The sequence below is a fragment of the Battus philenor genome, unplaced genomic scaffold (genome assembly GCF_028537555.1).
Source record: "Battus philenor isolate CCGP_79_NKW_IND1 unplaced genomic scaffold, ilBatPhil1.0.hap1 SCAF_26, whole genome shotgun sequence".
In the NCBI taxonomy this organism is placed as follows: Eukaryota; Metazoa; Arthropoda; class Insecta; order Lepidoptera; family Papilionidae; genus Battus; species Battus philenor.
This window is the reverse complement of record NW_027181689.1, coordinates 4,650,905-4,671,201: the sequence shown is the minus strand read 5'-3', so window position 1 is coordinate 4,671,201 and position 20,297 is coordinate 4,650,905. Positions and strand designations below refer to the sequence as shown.

Genomic DNA, 20,297 nt, shown 5'->3' with positions numbered 1-20,297 from the left:
GAAATACTTATTGCAGATAGCAGATGTTGGTTTGAAACTATTATATTTTATTTAACTAGAACAATTGTACTAAAACAGTTCGATACTTGGATTCACATTCGTAATTCGATAACACAAATTATACTTAAAACATTACTAAAAACAATAATAAGCACACGCTAATATCCTGTTATACGAAAACAATACAAATGTTAAATCTAAGCATGCTGAAATTGTTACAAATAAAATTAACAAAAAAAAAATAAAGAAATAATATTGCATCACTGAAGGCACACTTGACGTAACACACATGCGGCATTAGATAATTGACGTTTTAAACGTGGATTTTAAAAAAAATAACAAAGACTGAATCTTTTTAATTGGTACTATGTAAAATATATTGTTTTTATACTAAAGTTTTTCTATGTATTAGTATTCTCTTTATATAGTAACAATAACATTAACTATTCATCCTGCCATAATATGTAAACCGAGAATATAAACAAAATTTGCGACACAAATGTTAAGATCACAACTCACACGTTAGGAATTATTTGTTCGCTTCCAGATTATTTCAAAGTTTATAAAATAGGTAACTTTTTAACAAAGTTTTTTTTTATATAACCTATTTTCTTTCTCCTGTTCTTCTCAGGTCTGAGATATTGATCGACCGAACTGACTGTAGTGCATCTTGATGTCAATAAGAGATGTAAGGGACCCTATGTTAAATACACATCTTTTAAATCCGAACTTAAATATTTTCTTTATTCCTATAATTCCAAAACCAATGGACTACTGTATATAATATTAATTACAGTATTGTGTTCACAATAATTTTTGCATTCAGACTGATTCACTTACTAAAATATTTATTTTCAATAATTTAACTACGACTTATGATCACGTACTTACGTAGTAGCTACTGTTTAAATAAAAATATCTTAATAAAATATTACAGTTTTAAATTAGAAATCGAAAACTCGCAAAAAAGAGGAATTTATAAAAAGCACGCCAATAAAGAATAAAATGAAAAAGATCATGACAGCAAACGTCAAACAGAATCTGACATTACAACTTTGCTATTTCAAAGTTCTCAGTACCAAAAACAAAAAATTAATGTCACATATTGAACAGTTCTTTTATTATTAATATAGTATTACGTTCACATCTATGTCTGTAGGTAATATATTTAAATTCATGCATCTGAAGTCCTATTTTAAAGACTAAATAAATTAACTATGAACTTAACAATTACAACTTGTTAATACTGCAACAAAAATATTAAACCTGCGTAAACTATGTTACAGATGAACTAAATCAAATAAAAACAATCGCAAAACAAAAACACAGCTAACTCCATGCTGAAGACAGCAAGTCGTATCTCAACTGACCGTGGTACGTCCTTCGGCGGTAGTGGACCGGCACTAGAGGTTCACATAAGTCGGCTCTTGTGGCGGACTTCCGACTAGACTAGCGGGCGGCAGCGGAGTCGCCGCCTCGGGCCGGAGGAGCCCTAACCCGCCCGATACCATAACGCTACTTGACTCGGGGCTACGGCCCGGGATTAATGTTAAAAGGTTGAACAGACATACATAAATGAAATATGAGAAAGTTTAAAATAATACATATATGTAACATTATGAAATTGAAACCAGATTGCAAATGATGGTTTTACGAAGGTAAATAAGAAGTAATTTAATACAGTTTAAGAAAATGAATTTCCAAGTAATAAACGATTTAAAAGATTTTCAAATGAATGAATAGTAATGTAAGATGATTGATAAAATTATGGTGTTAGAAAAATCCAATAAAAGTAATGTTATAAATATTAAGAAAATATATTTAATTTATATAAATGATGATTTTCAAATAAAGGAACATTGTAATTATAAGATGATCGATAAAATATTAAAATAATGCAATAAATGTCCGATAAAAAAAAAGGGTATAAATGATTGCGGGTCGAGTCAAGTGGAGTTTGGTGCGGGTATTGAATGGTCAATGCACGCGGAAAGTGTTACCAATAGTGCCAGGGGAATCCAGCATCGATCCATGAGAAGCGGCAATCATGAGTGGAAAAAAACATCTCGATGAGTAACATTTCTTAACTTCACACTAAATGTTCTGGTCATTTCCGATAGATTCGGTTGCAAAGCGAGCGTAATTCAGAAAATGTGTCAAGATTTTTTTGAAAGCTTTCTTCGACAAATGATTGCCTTTCCTCTGACGTCATGTCGCGCATCTATGTTTTTCTAATTCCTATTAATTCACTACCACACTTTGTCTACTTTCAAAAAAATCTATTCCGTGTGCTCTCTACATTGTTTCATACTTATTTCTTTGTGAAAAGACACATTTTCTGAATTCTTTTCTGCTTCGCCGTACTCGAATCGTATTTGACCAGACTCGTTCGGAGCATGGTAAACCGAAATATATTCGACAACGTCAACATTCTCAGAACATAGGACACAACATCTACTACAGATTTTTTTGAATCGCAATAAAACTAGTAAAACAAAATACAATATTAACGACTAGGCTCCTCTTGCCATTGCATGTGAAGACGAAAAGATAAGCCAAGTCTTTCCACATAGAAACAATATCATTTATTTAATATCTGCGGCGCTTTGTTGGAAAACCTCTTACAATTTAAAACAATTTAAAAATGTTTTGAAGGCAAAATAAATATCAGATCTGTTTTTAACAACCTACCTGCAAGGTTTGCACCATTGGTTTTGTTGGTCGAGGCCGTACCTCGCCCGGCATTTCTTCAAATTATTTCCTGGAAGTGCCACAGGAAGTTCGTTAGAATATGTCGCATAAAAGAATTCACAGTTATCAGCAAATGTCTACCAGATTTTACTAAAAAGTCGTTAAAGTTCGGTTTTATAGCAAATTAAAAATTCAATGGCAAATGAATGGTTCCACCGCGAGTTGTGGGAATAGTAACTTTCTAAAATAATGTTAATCAAATGCCTGGCTCGGAAAGCGGCTTCATTAAATACAAATTTGGTGATCTCTGGTTTGACCAATCGGCAGAAACAAATGCACTCGAAATCATATTAAAAGCATCTTAAAATAATTTTGCTAATACACTAAAACTACGAACAAGCATGCATGCAACAAACTCCTTCAAACATGTTAGTGTCATGCAGGGGAGGGAGCGGGATAAACAAAAGGGAGTAACGGAAAAAACATTGGTTTTAAAAACAGCGCACTACTCGCTTTCACTATCAAAATAAAGTTCTAACTACGCCATACGGAAAACAAAACAGTCACAAATAAACATGACGATTAGAAGCAAATTGAAGCAGAATAGGTTCTCCGGAATCAAAATAAATATTTATGTTCATTTGGCCAGAATCATTATACATAAACACCGCAGAAGCATCGGCAGCTTTGCTATGGATCGAGTGTCAAGTCGCTCCTGTGAGATGGACTCCGAAATAGCACCGCCCGGGTATTACCGTCCGGTCCGAGCTCCTCATGCATACAGCATATCTCACTCTGCGCCTTTGCATAGTTGATGTTTGTCAAGAAGGCTGTCCCAGCCCGCACAGAGCACTACAGTCCCTGCAAAGCAATTACTCAAACGTTCAAACGTTGTCGCCTCATAACATGCACTCCCTGGACACGCAGGCGGCTGAACGCGGCGGAGCAGGACGGAACAAAAACCGGGACAACCTTCGAAGGAGTGCCACTTACTCAGGGTGCTTCTCATAATATAGCGTTTGTACAAAAAATATATATGTATAAATAAATAGATGCGATATAAATATTAAATAAAATGAAATGCTGATAAATATGTCTACAACCTGGACCCCTTCAACCATAGACATTCGGCAATAACTACTTCGCATGGTTGGAACGAATTTGAAAGTGAACCCTCGCGGGAGGAGGAAGCTTACGGGAACGGGAGTACTCAAGGGAGCAGCCGACGTCTCGAAGCTAATGTTCGTGGAGGCACGGTGCGTGGAGACGTCCGCTGCCTGATCATTGCAGCGTTAACTCGCCACTTGGCGCAGCTAACTAACCCAGCGGCCTCTGCAGTGGGATTGGGACGTAGGATGTGGGGGAGGGAGCGAGGAGTTCGACGCAGCGAAAGGCAGTACCTCCATCGGTTGTCTCCTGTTTTCGTTTCCTCTTCTTGCCCCTTTGCGTATTAGCCCTAGACGACCAATCGGGATAGAGTTGCATGTGTAGCTGGCGTTCCCGACGCGCCAGCTCGTAATACTTGGCTTGTTCCTCCCGGCCGAGTGCGTGCCACTGTACCGTCAACGGTCAGCAATATGGAAAGAAAAGAGAAATGCACTTCGACGCGGCCCAGGCGGCTCGTCGTCCTAAGCTGGTGCTAGAAAAACAGCCCGCTGTTCGCGCCCCCGCGGCAATTTTGAGCCTAACCAGAATGAGAATGGCCAATTGTGTTCCTCACAGAACCTATTCTGCGGTCGGTCGACGCGCCTAGACATAGAACAAACCAATGTTTCCGGGGGTGGAAGGTAAGTACGGTCACTCGACGTCTACAGTACACAACACGCAACAGCCGGCCGGCGGCGGTCCGGCCGCTTTTCTAGCACAGGTACCGGTGGCGAAGGAGAGTACACACGTACACACGCAAACACGCACACTCACATACAAGGACGGGGTCGGAGTCGTCGGTGTGGACGCAAGCCGGGCGTTAGTCGTGTTAGACGGGGAGGGCGGCGAGCGGGACTCTTCCCTCCGGCCGAAGAGCCCCGCTCGTAGCCCAGCGGGACGATGGGGGTGGGGGGGGGTACGGGGAAGGGGGAGATGAAGCGAGTGTACACAAGCGTCGACGTGACCCAGCCCCTTTCACAGGTTACAGTTCCTAAGGTCCAATACCTCCCAATTCAGCGGGACCTCGGTCCTTTTTCCGCTTTTTCTTTTTGGAACCGTAACCGTAGTTGTCCCTCGCGCTCCACCCGGGGTATAGCTGCATATGGAGCTGTCTCTCTTGCCTCGCTTTCTCATAGTACTTTGCCTGCTCCTCGCGACTCAATGAATGCCACTGCGTATTGACACGGGTACAGTACATTACGCGGTGTCCACATCGGCACCGGGGAAGTCACATCGGCTCGTGGCCACTCAATGCTCCCATCGGGTGCGATTGAATGTCCACGAGTAAGATTAAACAAGTTGCTACTCTTGTTAGGAATAAGGTCGGCTTCCGAGAAACCGGCAGCGAGTTCGATTCCTGCTGGCCGGTCATCTTTATTTATTATTCAACGCATCTAGTGTAGATAGGCGCCTCGACGCGTCATCGCGTTGCAGCACGACTGTGTTTACTCGCCGCGAGCCGTATTCCTTACAAGATTAACATGACAACATCGCTTCTATACGATACAAGACATAGGTCAAGGATAAATTTACTAAATGAATTATACTGTTTTAAATACTCAATGGCCACTTCGAAATCCATGGTATGATTGAAAATTAAAAAGGGGGATTAAAAATATACAAATTAAATATATTTGTGATCAGAACTCACCCGTCTACCGAGGATCTGGTTGATCGCCGCTGACTCCTTGAGAGTGCATTCGGCTACAACCTTCGCCCTCATTTCTTTCATGTACAACATAAAAGCGTTAAGGGGTTTCTTTATATGTGGCTTCTTGTTTTGTTCCTTACTGTTCGCGTTGGACGAGCCGTCACCTGGCTTGTCGCTCGCGCTGCTGCCGCCACTCTTCTCAACCTGTGACCTTCAATACGAGAAATGTTTTTATTGTAATGACTAAAACCTTTACAGACAAATCCTATAAGATACCGTGTTGACAATTTAACAAGACCGTGCGACGTCGGATTATCGAAATTGCCATTTTAAGTTGGTGACCACATTTCAATGAGATAAAACGAGTCAAGTGGTAATATGTATAAAACGTGACATTACAATAAGGAACAAACATTTTACATTTTCTACAGGAAAAAAAATAATTAATTTATAGTTGGTATTGTATTATTACGTTAAATTTAAAATAAGATAAGCAAAAATATTTAAAAAGCGAGACATTTTTAAAAATCACCGAGACTGGGATAGTCCCGTCAAAATCGGAACCTAATCTTAGATTCTTTGACTCTTCTTTAAATGAGCCATCCTGCGACTAACAAACAAATAGAGTCAATAAAACCGCTGTGTTATAACGTACACCGATACATATATTTAATTGTTTTTTTCTTTTTTCTTGTATTTAAAGAACTTGTGTATTCTCGAATAAATAATTAAATTCCAAGCCGAAGTAGCATTAGCAAATTCCGCGGGTACGGGTGGCAGGCCACAGAGGGCCCTTCAACCTCTGTTGAGGAAGCGAAGGTCGGGGGCTCCCTGAAGAGGGCCAAAGGCCGTTCAATATTACAGATTGACCAGATAGTGGCTTACAGTATGTTTGCGTTAAAAATCCAATAAATCATTGTCTACTAGTCTACCCGCAGGTCGTAACCATTAAAATCTTTACTAATCAGTCTTTGCTTTCGAAAGCATGTCTTCAACTGGTTACTGTGAACATGATTTACCAAGACAGCCGGACCTGCAGGCAGTGATTCAGTGATTAATTAACGCGAACGGGACAAAGTATTCGAACCACTTCAATACACTATATTTAAAATAGCCTATTCCATTCATAGACCATTTCAATCTTTTTTTTTTTGACGTCGAGGTATCCTTTTTACAAAAAGTGACGTATCCAATAAAATATCGATCTATCAAGTTTATCGGCGTGGATATCGATATGTTAATAACGAGTATAGGTGTTAACGACACATAGACAGGCGACAGTAAACAAGCGAGCGTCCGGTTGGAAATAGACGCGGCATTTCCGGTGACGGCCGCGTTCAACTGCAGACAGGCTGCAACCACGCTTACGCACGTACTATTATATCGATACATTTCACTAACGTTTAAAATATTAGTTAATATGTAGACTACATGAATAAAAATGTACACCAAAATACCTCCTACACGCAAAACTCTGAAACAGTTCGGCAAATTCACCTATATTCATAGAATACGAAGTTTAGTAAAGTTATTTCATATAATATATGCATCATAACATAACATATGCATGCCAGTATGTTAAATATTGTTTTGCTTTTTAATGCATCATGATCAAACACAGTCTTCATTGATTCACTATTTGATAGGGGTATAAAGGGGTGAATGTATAGTTCATTAACTTATTTGACAGGATTATTAGTTCTATAACTATGCGTGCCTATGCGTGGGCCTATAACTAATTACCATGTACCCTATACATCTTCCTGAAATAATCAATATGAAAAATGTATTATATTTTATTAACAAGCTAATGGGTTTCATTTTTTGATTGAATAATACTTCAAGAAACCCCGCGTACTGCGACAGTATGCGTAAGAATATATTTTAGTCTCGGACGCTGATATATTCACTCTTTGGCACATTACATTTAAATGTCTTACTTATGTGAAAATTCTTTCAACATAACATAGACAATTAATTCAAAACCAATGTTTTATAAAGTCTCATCGAAATTCTAAACAACAGTTAATCTTCCGCGACATGAACAAAAACGCGACATTCTCATAATGCAAATAAAAATCGAACGCGCATACTTTCGAAAATATCCCATACGAGATCCGTAACCAAATTAATAATCACAATGTTTGAAAAATAAACTGAGCGTCTGAGGAACGACTTCCTGCCGAGATGTACGGAACAGAAATAGAACCTATAAAATATATTGTCAGAGACATACACGCGTACACGCCCGATACGTCTAATATAGACTTTTATTCACTAAATTAGTTCCGAGAACGTTCTGGACGGTCAAATATACGACTTCCTTAATGCGCGATGGCGAGCTGGTTTAAAAATGGGTAAAAGATTAAAAAAGAAAAGAGAAACGAAAATCCCGGGCACAATGCGCATGCGCTTCCAAATGAGGTATTCAGTGGCGCGCTGTCGGTAATTATGTACTATCGCGGCCATAAGCGCTTCCGATCACAATATTCCTTTAATAAAAGCTAGCAATTTATATGAAAAACAAGGTACCGTATACTTTTTTATACAACCTATATTAAAATTATTGTTACACTTTGATTGCCGGTCAAGGCTGAAGAGTCGACCTTGTTAAGGTCTTCGAAAGACATTGGACGCCGGCAGCTTTCAAGCGGCCTAAACGGAAATCTATAGGAAAACTTATGTTAAGCAACTAACTGAAATAATAATTATGTCACTAAGATTTAAAAATTGATACATATTATATAATCCCTCAACAAATAAATAAATAATCACAATAATCATTTCAGCCATTTAACGTCCACCGCTGGGTATGGGCCTCCCCCGTAAATTTCCATATTGTAGAAAATTTAAAAAATAACGGTAAAAAGAAATCATAAAAATAGTTAAGAATGAGCTTTTTACATTTATCTCTTTAAGCTTTTTATATTTAAGCAGTCAAAAGGATTTTAATTTCCGACCTCCCATAACCTGAAGATATGTTACATCATTTGCATATAATTTTCAGTTTCTACTTTATGCTCGATGCGTCACATAAAAAAATCTTTATCTCGAGATGAGAATCACGATCGTGTCCGCTTGTCGTTCCGAGTGTACCTCAAAGTCACAGTGGCCCGTTAACCCGGGGCGTCTTATATCATCTTAATTAAATTTCTCCTCAAGCAGCCTTATTTACATGATTGTACCTGGACTTTTATGTTCGGCTGAATGTAAGCGACCGGCCAAATCTGTTATGAATTTATTCCAAACCGTTCGTAACTATCTTCTGAATGACTTAGATGATAGTTATATTTTCAAACATCAGACAAAGTTTATAGCTCATATAAAACAACTGAGATTTATCGATAAGTATGTCAAAATTAGATTTCTATCTCAATATTTATTTCTTTTATTCTGTACACAAAATTTATTCTCGACTTTTTCCTTAATAACCAAGACCACCCAATGGTCGTCTGGAAGAAATCGCGTTTTATTATAAGACTCCTATTGTACTTTATTAACTTATAATAAGTGATTTAATTTTTTTAATGATGTACAATAGGGAGCAAATAATTAAATATATAAAATTTAGACCAAAAAGAGCATGTTTTATACGTTAATGTTTTCAAAGGAAGGACTTAGTTTTAACCATAGTATTCCATCTTCTATCTATGTGTACATTTATAATTTAACAGATTTTATAAAATTACACCCGCAACCGTGGAAGGTTCATTAAGTTCAAGAAGCGGGCGGGGAAAATCTAAAATAATTCAAAACATTGGCTTTAACGACTTACGAGAACGTATTGAAAATACAAGAATATCTGAATCGTAAGTTGTTTAAGCTTTGTAAGACTTTTTAATACATTCCCGCTGCAAGTGTAGCCCCACACCACGCACGGTGATTATGTATTTTTGACTGATGCATCGTGTATAAAACGTCGACGCGTTGAAAGGTGTAAGATTACAAATTCCTTTCTGGATTTCCAGTTAAACACGTCCTCGATTTTCATAACGCGTCCGACAATGGACCGTGCGATAATCGCTTACAAAATAAATTACGCAAAAATTCATTAAAGCTTCTGTTTGATTAATTAAAAACCGTTGCGAATTTGTTCAGCGGTCGTTTTAATAATTTTATTGTCAATGAAGTGCTAAGAAACAAGGACGTATTCAAAAAAGGAATAAGACAACATTCACTCCGCGTTTAAAAATTGATATTTTCGCTGAATCTCTTTAAAAATAAGTTTGTATCGAGTGTTAAAAATTATGTACTAAGCTGTCCTAGGCCTAGCGAAGCAGTCCCGCGCTGCCTTTTGTGGGTTTGTTTTTTTTTATAAAATCACATTTGGTATTTTTTCCTTGCAAATAAATATTCTTATCAAGTTTTAATGCCTACAACAGCTTTAACTTGTAAATATTTTTTTTATTAAATGCCTATTAAATTGCGAACGGAATTTCGTAAAATGTTTTTTCAGCTGACCTCTACTAAGCGAAAGTCATATTCCTTCATTTACACGGTGGATATCCCATGTAAATATTTTGCCATACTTATACTATACCGAGTGTCTAGACGTAAGTCAGTACAGCTGATCTTAGTTCAGTACCAATGAGTCGAGAAAATCTAATAATTACAAACCGTCATTAGTTAAAGCAACAATAAGCTAGGTTAATGTTAAGTGAGTAACCTCCTGTGACCCCTGTGTTTAGTCTGTACAACATTGTTTTAAATTTTGAATGATTTACTATAAAAAAGCATAAAATAATGAAGGAAAAACTTTTTTAATAAACCCCCTAATGCGATTGTCGAAAACGCATCTGTCAATCCGTCACCCCTGCACGGCTTATCTAGAATCTACTGATAAAGCAGGGGGTTGGCACAGTTTATCCGTGTAATATTCGTGCGATAAGATCGCGCAATGATAGGTCGCGAAGGGGCGTACCTCGACAATGGCGTTTTGTGACGCGCATTGATTTTGATTGAGGCGTTTAAACTAAACGTTGTTATTAGTTCTGATTCCAGGCGCGCATGCGCTGGTCGTTTTGCGCTATGTTATTAATGGCGCGTGCTCGGAATCTTGCGATATGCCTACGGAAATAGGAACGAAACGGCGACGCCAGACGTCATTTTATGGGTGGACGTGACGAGATGAGCAAGTCGCGACAGACGATCTTTTTTATTTTACAACTGTTAAAACATAAATTCAGTTGCTAGGAGATCTCGTGTGTTGACTACACTCTAAATCTAATTCCATGCAATTAATTTTGTTATCTCTAACTTGTAGTTTAAGCAAAGTACATTACTACTACTTCCAAGATTTTGAATTATCATGGCTCTATTAGGCCTGAATAACGATTAATTTATTCTTGCATTACTGTACTAATTTTAACTTACAACAATTAATGTTGATTTTTAGAAGAAGTGGTGTTTTCAAATATTAACTTTCAAAACTATTTGAAAAAAATTACGAATATATAATATATGCCGCAGCAATATCTAAGTCATACCTATAATAGAACAGTTTTATATTTTTAACAAACAGTGTACACTATTTATAATGTGACACAGACGGGGCTCGAAGTGTTTACACGACAATTCACTACATGCGCAAAGCAGATATTCGAGTTTTTCGGTCACATAGTCAGGAAAGACGGTAAAAATTGAAAAAAAAAAATTTTTGATCACCATAAAAGTGGATGGACATCAACTACGAAGTCGCAGCCCAATTTACTGGTCTGACCAAGTCCAAACACGCTTGATAGCACAGTATCCGAAGCAATATACACCGCCGAAGACCAGCAAAGAAGGCAGTAAATTTTAGGCGCTAAATTTTGCAGAAAAGGTCACGACATTCAGTAATAACAGATACCACACAAGGAGTATTGATGCAAAATGCATATGTAAACTTCATTGGTACAACGCACTACCATTTTTTGGATGGGAATAAAGATGCAAATATTATTAACTCATAATTCGGTGAAATAATTCAAACGCCAAAACTTTAGTGTCTCGAGGATACGTAGTAGGTTCTTATATTTCCATTACATAAAGCTTAAACTTTTACCGAGCCAACAATCGGCACAGCTGTATGCGAATATTCACGCATGCGCAGTATGTCCCCGGATTGGCTCCATACATCGGCATCGTGATCGACGTGATAAACTTCGTGAGAACTAACCTCCATCGCTTCTTAGAACTTATTCGTTTCTAATAAAACTGCTATCCGATGACGTCACCACGGGCTTATAATTGCTACGTGACCTAGAGGTTAATACATTTACCGCCTATTTATTGTGCTCCTAAATGACAGCTCGTGTGAAGAAATAGCGTCGCGAAAGTAGAATTTAAATTATTACCGCTGACACAAACGCTAAACTTTGAGAGTCACGTGCTGAGGATTTTGGTCTATTTAGATCTTAGTTCAAGTAATATATAGTATAGCAGTTGTCCCCTGCCCGCTTCACATGGCCCGCGCCATTGCCCCCGTGAACGTCATTTCATTAAATCCATTTTTGGTAAAAAAAATTGCTATATTATAATAATAATACAACAAAATAATTATTAAATTTAGCTATGTATTAAACCTACAAAAGCAATATGTAGTATGAAAATTTACAACCTCAACCTTTTTAGGTATAATTTCGTAAAATCCGTTCTTAGGTGACCGCTACTCGTAAAAAGAATATTCCTACAAAGTTGCAAGTCTTATGTTTCTAGAGATGAATTGGTCAGTAAACAGGTAAAAATCTTTTTTATGTCTAAATATCGGTTACAGAGGATGTATTTACCTTGAATGGTGAGTGAAGATGTCTACTTTAGACGGTGGCGCTGGCACCAACGCTGGACTCAAACCAAGTCCCAGGCCCCCGCCCAACGTCGGCGAGAATCGATATAGCTCACTGTTGAAAAAAAATATAGAGAAAATAAAGAGGGTTAAAATTTTATTTAAAAACAATTTCGTGTTTCCCTACTAGATTATAAACTAAGAGTATACGTGCTTGCCTTCAAATCGTCTCAGTAATACATGTACGATACTAGTTTGGAGCGGAAACAGCAATATGTATTGAATTCGAAACAAAAATTTTATTTAAAGTCACCATGGCCCTTCTATCGCAGTGCTATATAGAACTAAGGAGATACTTTTCGGTAAACTAATATGTTATTAAGAGTTGACTGTTTTAACATACAAAATTATCGCTAGATGGCGTTGAAAATTTATGTACTTTTTTTCAATTTAAGTTTGCACTACAATGTCGTATGTTTTTTTCTTTATTTTAATAAAATCTGTGACGTTGTTTCCTGATCACATATATGTTGTAAATGAAATATTACTTGTTTCTATTGCCTCAAAAATCTGCAGATTAAAAGAATTTTAATTTAATTTTGATATCTTAAAGTATTTTTTATTTATACTTATAACACAAAATATTCTTACCTTGATAGACTAGAACTGCTGATTGGCAGCGAGGTAGGGTATGGACTCCGGAAGCCGCTGGCAGCCGAAGAGATTGGGTACATGCTCGGAGTGTGCCTGATATGAAAAATAACACTTAAAAATAATGGATTACAAGCAGAGATAATAAAGTAAGTCAGATATTTTTTAAACTTTTCGTTACTAATCCCTTATTACTTCATAACTACCGTTTTTATCAATCTTCCTTAATAGATATTAATATAAATAAAGAAGAAAAGCAAATGCTTTTCTTCTTCCAATTTTTACCACTGAAAATTGTTTAATATACATTAACATAACTGTATTGTAGACAATAAGCAGAACTCATCGATAAAAACAAATGTATTATATATTGAATAATAACTTAAGTCGAGTACTATAACATTTGTAAAAACTTTTTACTACGGAATATTACCGGCAGCGTAAAAAATTCTTGTGTTAGATAGAGCTAAAGTTAGTTTTTTTAAAGTTTTCATTGACAAAACGAAATAGTAATAATGTTTATCTATCTTGAAAATGGTTTTGTTAGCTGTAGCTACTCACTGGAACCTTTTATCACTAGTGCCTGAATTTTCTACTGACTTATAACTAAATGAAGATATTTTAAACATTTATAATTCTATTGTTAAAAATTACCTTAAAAAATTTACACGCATGTACATATAAATTGCCAAACTGTTGACACAATTTAACACGAAATTAGCACCTCTTATAAATTATTATAATTAAACTAGGACATAACTATTTATTGGATCAAATTTTTGACCATGCATTTTTACTCATTTATAGGGGATTATTAACAGCAGCAGCAGTGGTAGTTCAGCGGTAAAGGACTGAGATTTGATCGTAGGTCCCGTGTGCGATCCCTAGGAAGCAATCTCATATAATTCACACTTTGTGCATTAAATATGGAGAATTGACACTGCTTACAAACATGTACCCAGAGGATGTGCAGCAACGTCCTCTGTGTATCAAAATAACACAATGCCATCGCCAACTCGTCTGCCAAGCGTGGGGATTTTGGTTTATCCCCTATATACATTAAGAATCTCTAGACGGTTTTTTAGATTTGATAGTTTAATAGTAACAGTAGTGCGTAAAAATGCAAAAATTTGACTATTATATACCTGTATCAAATTTATAAACATTACTAGAATTGTTTATGAATAATTACATAATTATATAAAAAAGAGGTTTTATTAGCGTTTCTAAATATAATAATAATTGTAAATATTATGATATTTGCACAATTTATAACAAATTTTTAAAATGCGTATATATATCCCAAGAATAAGCAGAGAGAATAGTAGAGATAGCTTTATGCTATATCACAACGTAGGATAGAGCTAACAGAATTGGGTCGTCACTTTTCCTCTCAGCATGCAAAACAGCCATTTGCTGATATTAACAGGCAGGCTATGAGACAAGCGTTCGCTCGTAGATACGGTGTATCTCAGACGTCTTATTTGAAGGCGCCTTCGGTACATTTTACTGAAAAAAAAAGCTCCGTACAAATTGGCACACTTGTCGTGGCCCTCAGTCAGGAGCGTACTACATGAGACGAGACATAAGCGCTCGTTCCATTCTCAAGAGACACAATGCACTTTGCGAAAGAAGTCATACAAGAAGGTTTTAAGTCTCGGCTATATTAGCAAAGAAGTCACATTTTCTTTTATCGAAGCGACCTTTCTTAAAGTTTAGACCTCATTTTGATATTGTATTCTTAGTAATAATTAAATGTTAACTTTTTTAATGTCTCGAGTTAAAAGAATAACAATTACTTATTGTCAAATCTATAACTTCTTAACTTATAATATAATTGTGTTAATAGATTTTTTTTTCAGTCTAATGATTTTATCAAAATTTATAAAATTAGGTTTGTTTAACAGAGTGATTAGTACATCTAAAATATTTAAAAAATTCAAATAGTAAAACACTGAATTACACGTAACGTTAGGTTACAGTACGCAATGTGCTCTGATGCAAAAAATTCAAACAAATCAGTTCTTTTATCTGTTAGAGTAAAAACACATGTTATTCAAAGTATTTTTGATAATATAAATCAGATACGTCAAGATTAGGCAAATAATCAATAGAACAATGGTCTAAAAACGCCGTTTCAGCCATAGACACCCACTGCAAGATGTAGGACTCTCCCAAAGATATCTATGGGGTGATATACCATAATCGCCATGCTTGGCAAGCGAGTTTTTTATAACCCTGTTTTGAAGCCTCTCAATTCTCATTTTTTCACTTAATTAATTTCTGGCAGGCGGGTTGGCACAGTGTGGTATTGCGGTACTCTGCTGCCTATCCTCTGGAAACTTTGTGAGCATAGGCAAGGCTATATGTATATAATTAATGCACAAAGTATGAATTATACATAAGACTGTATCCTGGGAATCGAATCCGCGACCTACGATCACAAGTTTCAGTCCTCTACTGCTGGACTACCATTGCTCATGGTAACCTGCACTAACCTGTAACAATAACTGCGATATTATAGAAAAAGATTGATTCTGTCGTTTCACCACAGCAAACCGTCTCTCTACAACGGTTTTAAACTAAAATCGTTAAGTTCATCGTTGAAAGGTTTTAGATATAATGATGTCGGTGTTTGGAGTCTCCTTCCTAGTATTCAATATACTTGTATTAGGACTCTAATTTTTCCTTAAAAAAATACGCGTATATGTTTGGATGTTTAATATTATAAAACCATTAATTTTGTTATTTTAAGACAAGTCGTAATTATACAGAATCCCTTAAACCTTGCTGTAAAAAAATCTTTTGACTTAAAACAGAAGGTTAAGAATTTTGTGACTATACAGTCAATTTATTAAGTACAGTTATTGTTAAGATTTTTATCATAAACTAAAAATGAATTAAATTAAATTAATAAAAAATAACGTGTTTATGATTTATGTTAGTATAATGAAAATAAAGCAAATAGAATTACTTACCACGATGCCGCTACCTGCGACATCTCCGGGCTGAGCATGGGGTAGGGGTAAGTACCCCCCGGGAAGGGGTACATGGGAGTCCGCGCTAAGCCCGCTGCTATGCAAAGTACATACGTTTTAGTATTTATTCAATTATGACTAAGTAATAACATCATACAGCGGTGTTTGTACGGAACAGAGTCGTTATACAGGGTGTAACACGACCGATGGATAAAACGTGGTCCAACAACAGCTACCTTAATTTTTCCAAATTCTCTGATATGAAGGAAAATTAAAAAAAAATTAATTTGTAAGTATCTGCAAAATTATTAAAAAATATTGAACATACGAAAGTTAAATGGATAGGTAATCGGGCCCCCCACATTTAGCTACATTTAATCCATCCATCGTGCTGCATCCTGTATATTTAGATTTCGTTAGTGCACTTAATACTGGCCGAAGTTGAAGCCATTTTCTTTGATATATCAACTTCGGAAGGGGACGTTAATTTCATTTTTAAAAAAACCTTGTATACAATATTTAAATTTTGTATACACTATTTTTTTGACAAAAATACTACAAAAACTCTCGTTTTACAATATTATGAGAAATTTTTATTTTGCTATTTGACAATAGAGATTTAAAAGCGTGCAGCGTATATTTTAGTTTTTTTTTTTCCTCTTTAATAATTTTTGTTAAACCAAAACCAAAAATATTTCTCAATGATTACTACTCATGAAAATGTTCTATAGCAAGAACCCGACTGTATAAACTATTGGTAGTCGTACATCGCACATAATATGACATTATTTGATTTATCATCGTCATCATTTCAGCCATTTGACGTCACGGTGACATAAGCCTCCCATCCAATCAATTTTCAATAGGACTGGTATAAAGCGGCGTGCGTCCAAAGTCTTTCGATAATCTTAACAAAGTCGTCTGTGAACTTTGTGAGCGGGAGATACTTCGGTGCGTTAGCTGGTACATGGTCTGCACTCAGAAAATGTAAGGCCACAGCGCCCAACTGTTCTGCGCTCTACGTAGCTTGCCCACTACTTCAACTTGCCTCTCCTTTGGGTTATGTATTAAAGTATTTGACTTTCGTTCGTCATAGAGGAAACCCGAGCATAGCCCTCTTATGGTACATCCATATTTGATTAATTAAATGTATTTATTATGTTTGTGTCTTGTCTTAACGGACTGATTTCCGTAAAGAAGTGACATAGTATCAGAGTTGACAATAGTTTAACAGACCTGACTTCTTTTTATACGTTTTAGGACATAAATCTTCTAACAAAATTTAATAAGTAACTCCTATCAAAGAGTCCGCCAGTTTTTAAGTTTTCTTTTATGGTCATCACGATCGCTGCATTTCTATGGTTTATACGCAGATAAGAGATAATTTATTTTGATTTTACGGAAATATTAACAAGAGTTCCGTTAGGCCTAGACTACAAGTTAATGTATAGAGACAGGATCAGTGGCTTGCAGTGCAATAGACGCAAGGATCTCACCACATTATGGGTAACACGTAATCAATACCTATTTGTAGACTGAACTATCAACTTTCACAAGGTTTCAGTTCTACAAAGTTTTAAATATGATATTAGAAAGTGTTATCCCTGTTTAAAAAGTGCGGAATCAAATTTTTATTTTTATAGGATAGATCCCATTTAAAATTATCTGTTGACTATGACATTGGCTATTCTTAAAGCCGATCGATATTACATGGGTTTGTAATTGAATAATACAGTATCATTCAATGGACACTGAAATTTCTAGGCCATCAAATTCATGTCATGATATTATATTATCTTTGGTAGCATTATGATTGTATGGGTATATGTATCAATTTTCTTCAGAATGGAAATTGACAAGAATGTTTTTTTCACGAGATTTATAATTCTTTTCGAAATTTAGGAAACGAAATAACAAACAGTCGACAACCTACCGCTGAAATAATGCCGATAGTGACGTTCAAAGAGCCAATGTTCGCTTTTACGGCGTATAGTTAAGTATAATAAATAACCCTAAAATGAAAATTAAAATGTGGCTCATTGATAGAAGGTACAATGAAAATTTTGTAAAAGTATAGAGAATTAATAAATATCTTTGCACCTTGAAAATGGTTTATTTGAACGGCTAAAAGACTAAATACAAGTTAACAAAAGTCTGATATAACGTTAGCAACGAAAATGATTCTCACATATATTAACACTTTGATTAACAAAACCTCTGCTCCTGTTAACATTATTATATACGCAGCTAAAACAAACATTAAAACCAAAACCGCTCATAGATATACACTATGCATAAGCACTTTTGGTTAATTCTCTTGTATATCTAAAACATTTTTTGTTTTTGGAAAACGCATTTAAAATATATTTTGTTCATTTAGAACAAGGTAGCGTAGAACTTCTTTTAAAAAATATCTTCAGTAAACTAAAAAATAAAAATCAATAACCTTTACTTACCCAGTTTAGAGTCGAGCTGGTAGGGTGGAGGGATGCCCATATGCGCGGGGGGTGGCTGCCCTAAGTCTCCACCCGGGCAAAACAGCGAGAGGCTTCCACCTGCAGGGAGACCCATCTTGCCGGCCTGTGACAAGAGAATAATACTATGAAATATAAATACCAAGACAAACAAATGACTTGTGATTATTATTTTCGAATTAACTGCGCTTTCCAACATCTTGAATAATTTTTACAGGAGTTAGCGAGATGATAGATTATCGGTAAAAAAAAAGATTTAAAGGGGTGTGTATGTATAAGTCATTTGTCAGCAAAAATCTTTATTGGTTTTACACATATTTACAATCGCCCTGTATAAAGTGATCACTCTGAAACTCTATTGGAAGACCATTCAACTTTTGGCAGAACAAAGTCCGCAACAACAGATAATCCGAAATAAATATTATAATTAATAGATTATACTATACAGTAATTAACATCAAAGTGATATATTCAGTACTTTAAAACGTTTACGCCAATAACAAACTACCCAGTTTAAATTTACTTCACTTATGTACAAATGTACAATGTCTATTTCATGCATTTGATTTTCGTCATTAATATTTTCTTATAACTTCATTGAATAGGAAATCCATTAGACTAAATATTATAAATCAAGTTATAATCAAGTCAAAAAACGCCGTAACACCACTTCTTCAACGACTCGTTTACTTTTGTAATTCTAAATAATCCATATAATTACATAGCTAAATAACGTAATGTATTTCCAAATAGTGATAATTTATTAGAGCAGAAGAATTTTCATGATTTTAGATGAATAATAAAGATGAAATTTATGATCAGATTCTCTCTCATTGATCTCACCGGCGATCATCTAAGATCAGCTGTGCCAGATTGACTTACCTCGAGACTCAAAAACCCCTAAATTATTAATATTTATAATATAATTTGTTGATTAATGAATGGGAATTAAAACAAACAGCTTTTATAATTAATGACGTAAGTTGTTATTCTCTATTTAGTTCGTCGTACAAAATATTATAACGAAGCCGACAATTGCAGCTGAAAACTATTTCGTGGACTGAATCGAGCGACACAAAAATAAAAAACCGAAAGCCATCCGGGTCAAAACAAAAATCTCTCATAGAAATATGGCGTTGTATAGTGGCGCGAACAAAAACCCGCCAGTCTGTCTATGGGAAGACGACGCGTCATTAGCAAGTAAATTGGCGCGGCGCCGTATAAATTTCGTCCTACCCTCCGTCGCCCAATTATGCAAAATGGCGTCCGACGAGTGCCATTCAGCCGCGCGCTTCCGAGCCCGAGTGTCTCACCTCTAATTAAACTGGGACTTCTTTTCAGCACTTTATTATGCGAAATAAACGGCAGGATCGCAAGCGACACGTAGGCTAAATTAATTGTGGCGGTTTGCGTCGGGCCCCGTAAACGACGAAGCGTCCATACACGCCACGCTTGTGTAGCTCACATCCATAGCGACGTTGCGACGCGCGCAATCAGACGCGAGCTATTTAAATTATCATTACGACGTAACATCTTCAGTACAAATACATGTGCTTTCATTACTTTAGTTACGATTTATTTTATCACCGAGAAAAAATACAAGGATGCGAGCAGCGCAAGGCTGGTCATTGCAGCAATATATGGCGGAGGCTTATGGCAGACAATGAGTATTTATGGGCTGACGTGGTGATGATGATGATAATGAGAATAAGCTTCAATTTTTAATATAAATTTTACAATAATTTGTGTTATAAAAATATGAGTCCGTGTTACAATAAATATGTATGCAGTTAGTTAATGTTGATTTTGATAGAAAGTTAAATTATTTTTAAAAACGCAATCACAAAAATTTTATTAAAATAAAAATTTCGCTTCTAGAATAAATATTGAATGTAAAAATAAGTGTTATTAAAAATATCATTCATTAGGTTCGATGGGATGTC

The 20,297-nt window shown here is 36.0% G+C and overlaps 1 protein-coding gene across 3 annotated transcripts in view; it reads right to left on the bottom strand.

The window, feature by feature from the left end:
• pan (pangolin) overlaps positions 1-20,297 on the bottom strand; it is a 204,652-nt gene that overhangs the window by 3,978 nt on the left and 180,377 nt on the right. The window contains exons 5-11 of one of the 3 annotated variants that reach the window (XM_068768720.1): positions 18,337-18,460; positions 15,881-15,977; positions 12,903-12,998; positions 12,256-12,366; positions 5,489-5,699; positions 4,843-5,008; positions 2,692-2,761 (exon numbers count right to left, since the gene is read on the bottom strand). In XM_068768720.1, coding sequence (XP_068624821.1) covers positions 2,692-2,761; positions 4,843-5,008; positions 5,489-5,699; positions 12,256-12,366; positions 12,903-12,998; positions 15,881-15,977; positions 18,337-18,460 — 875 coding nt within the window. Of the gene's footprint in view, positions 1-2,691; positions 2,762-4,091; positions 4,246-4,842; positions 5,009-5,488; positions 5,700-12,255; positions 12,367-12,902; positions 12,999-15,880; positions 15,978-18,336; positions 18,461-20,297 lie in introns of all 3 variants that reach the window. The other 2 variants (XM_068768722.1, XM_068768721.1) reach the window with 2 other exon arrangements.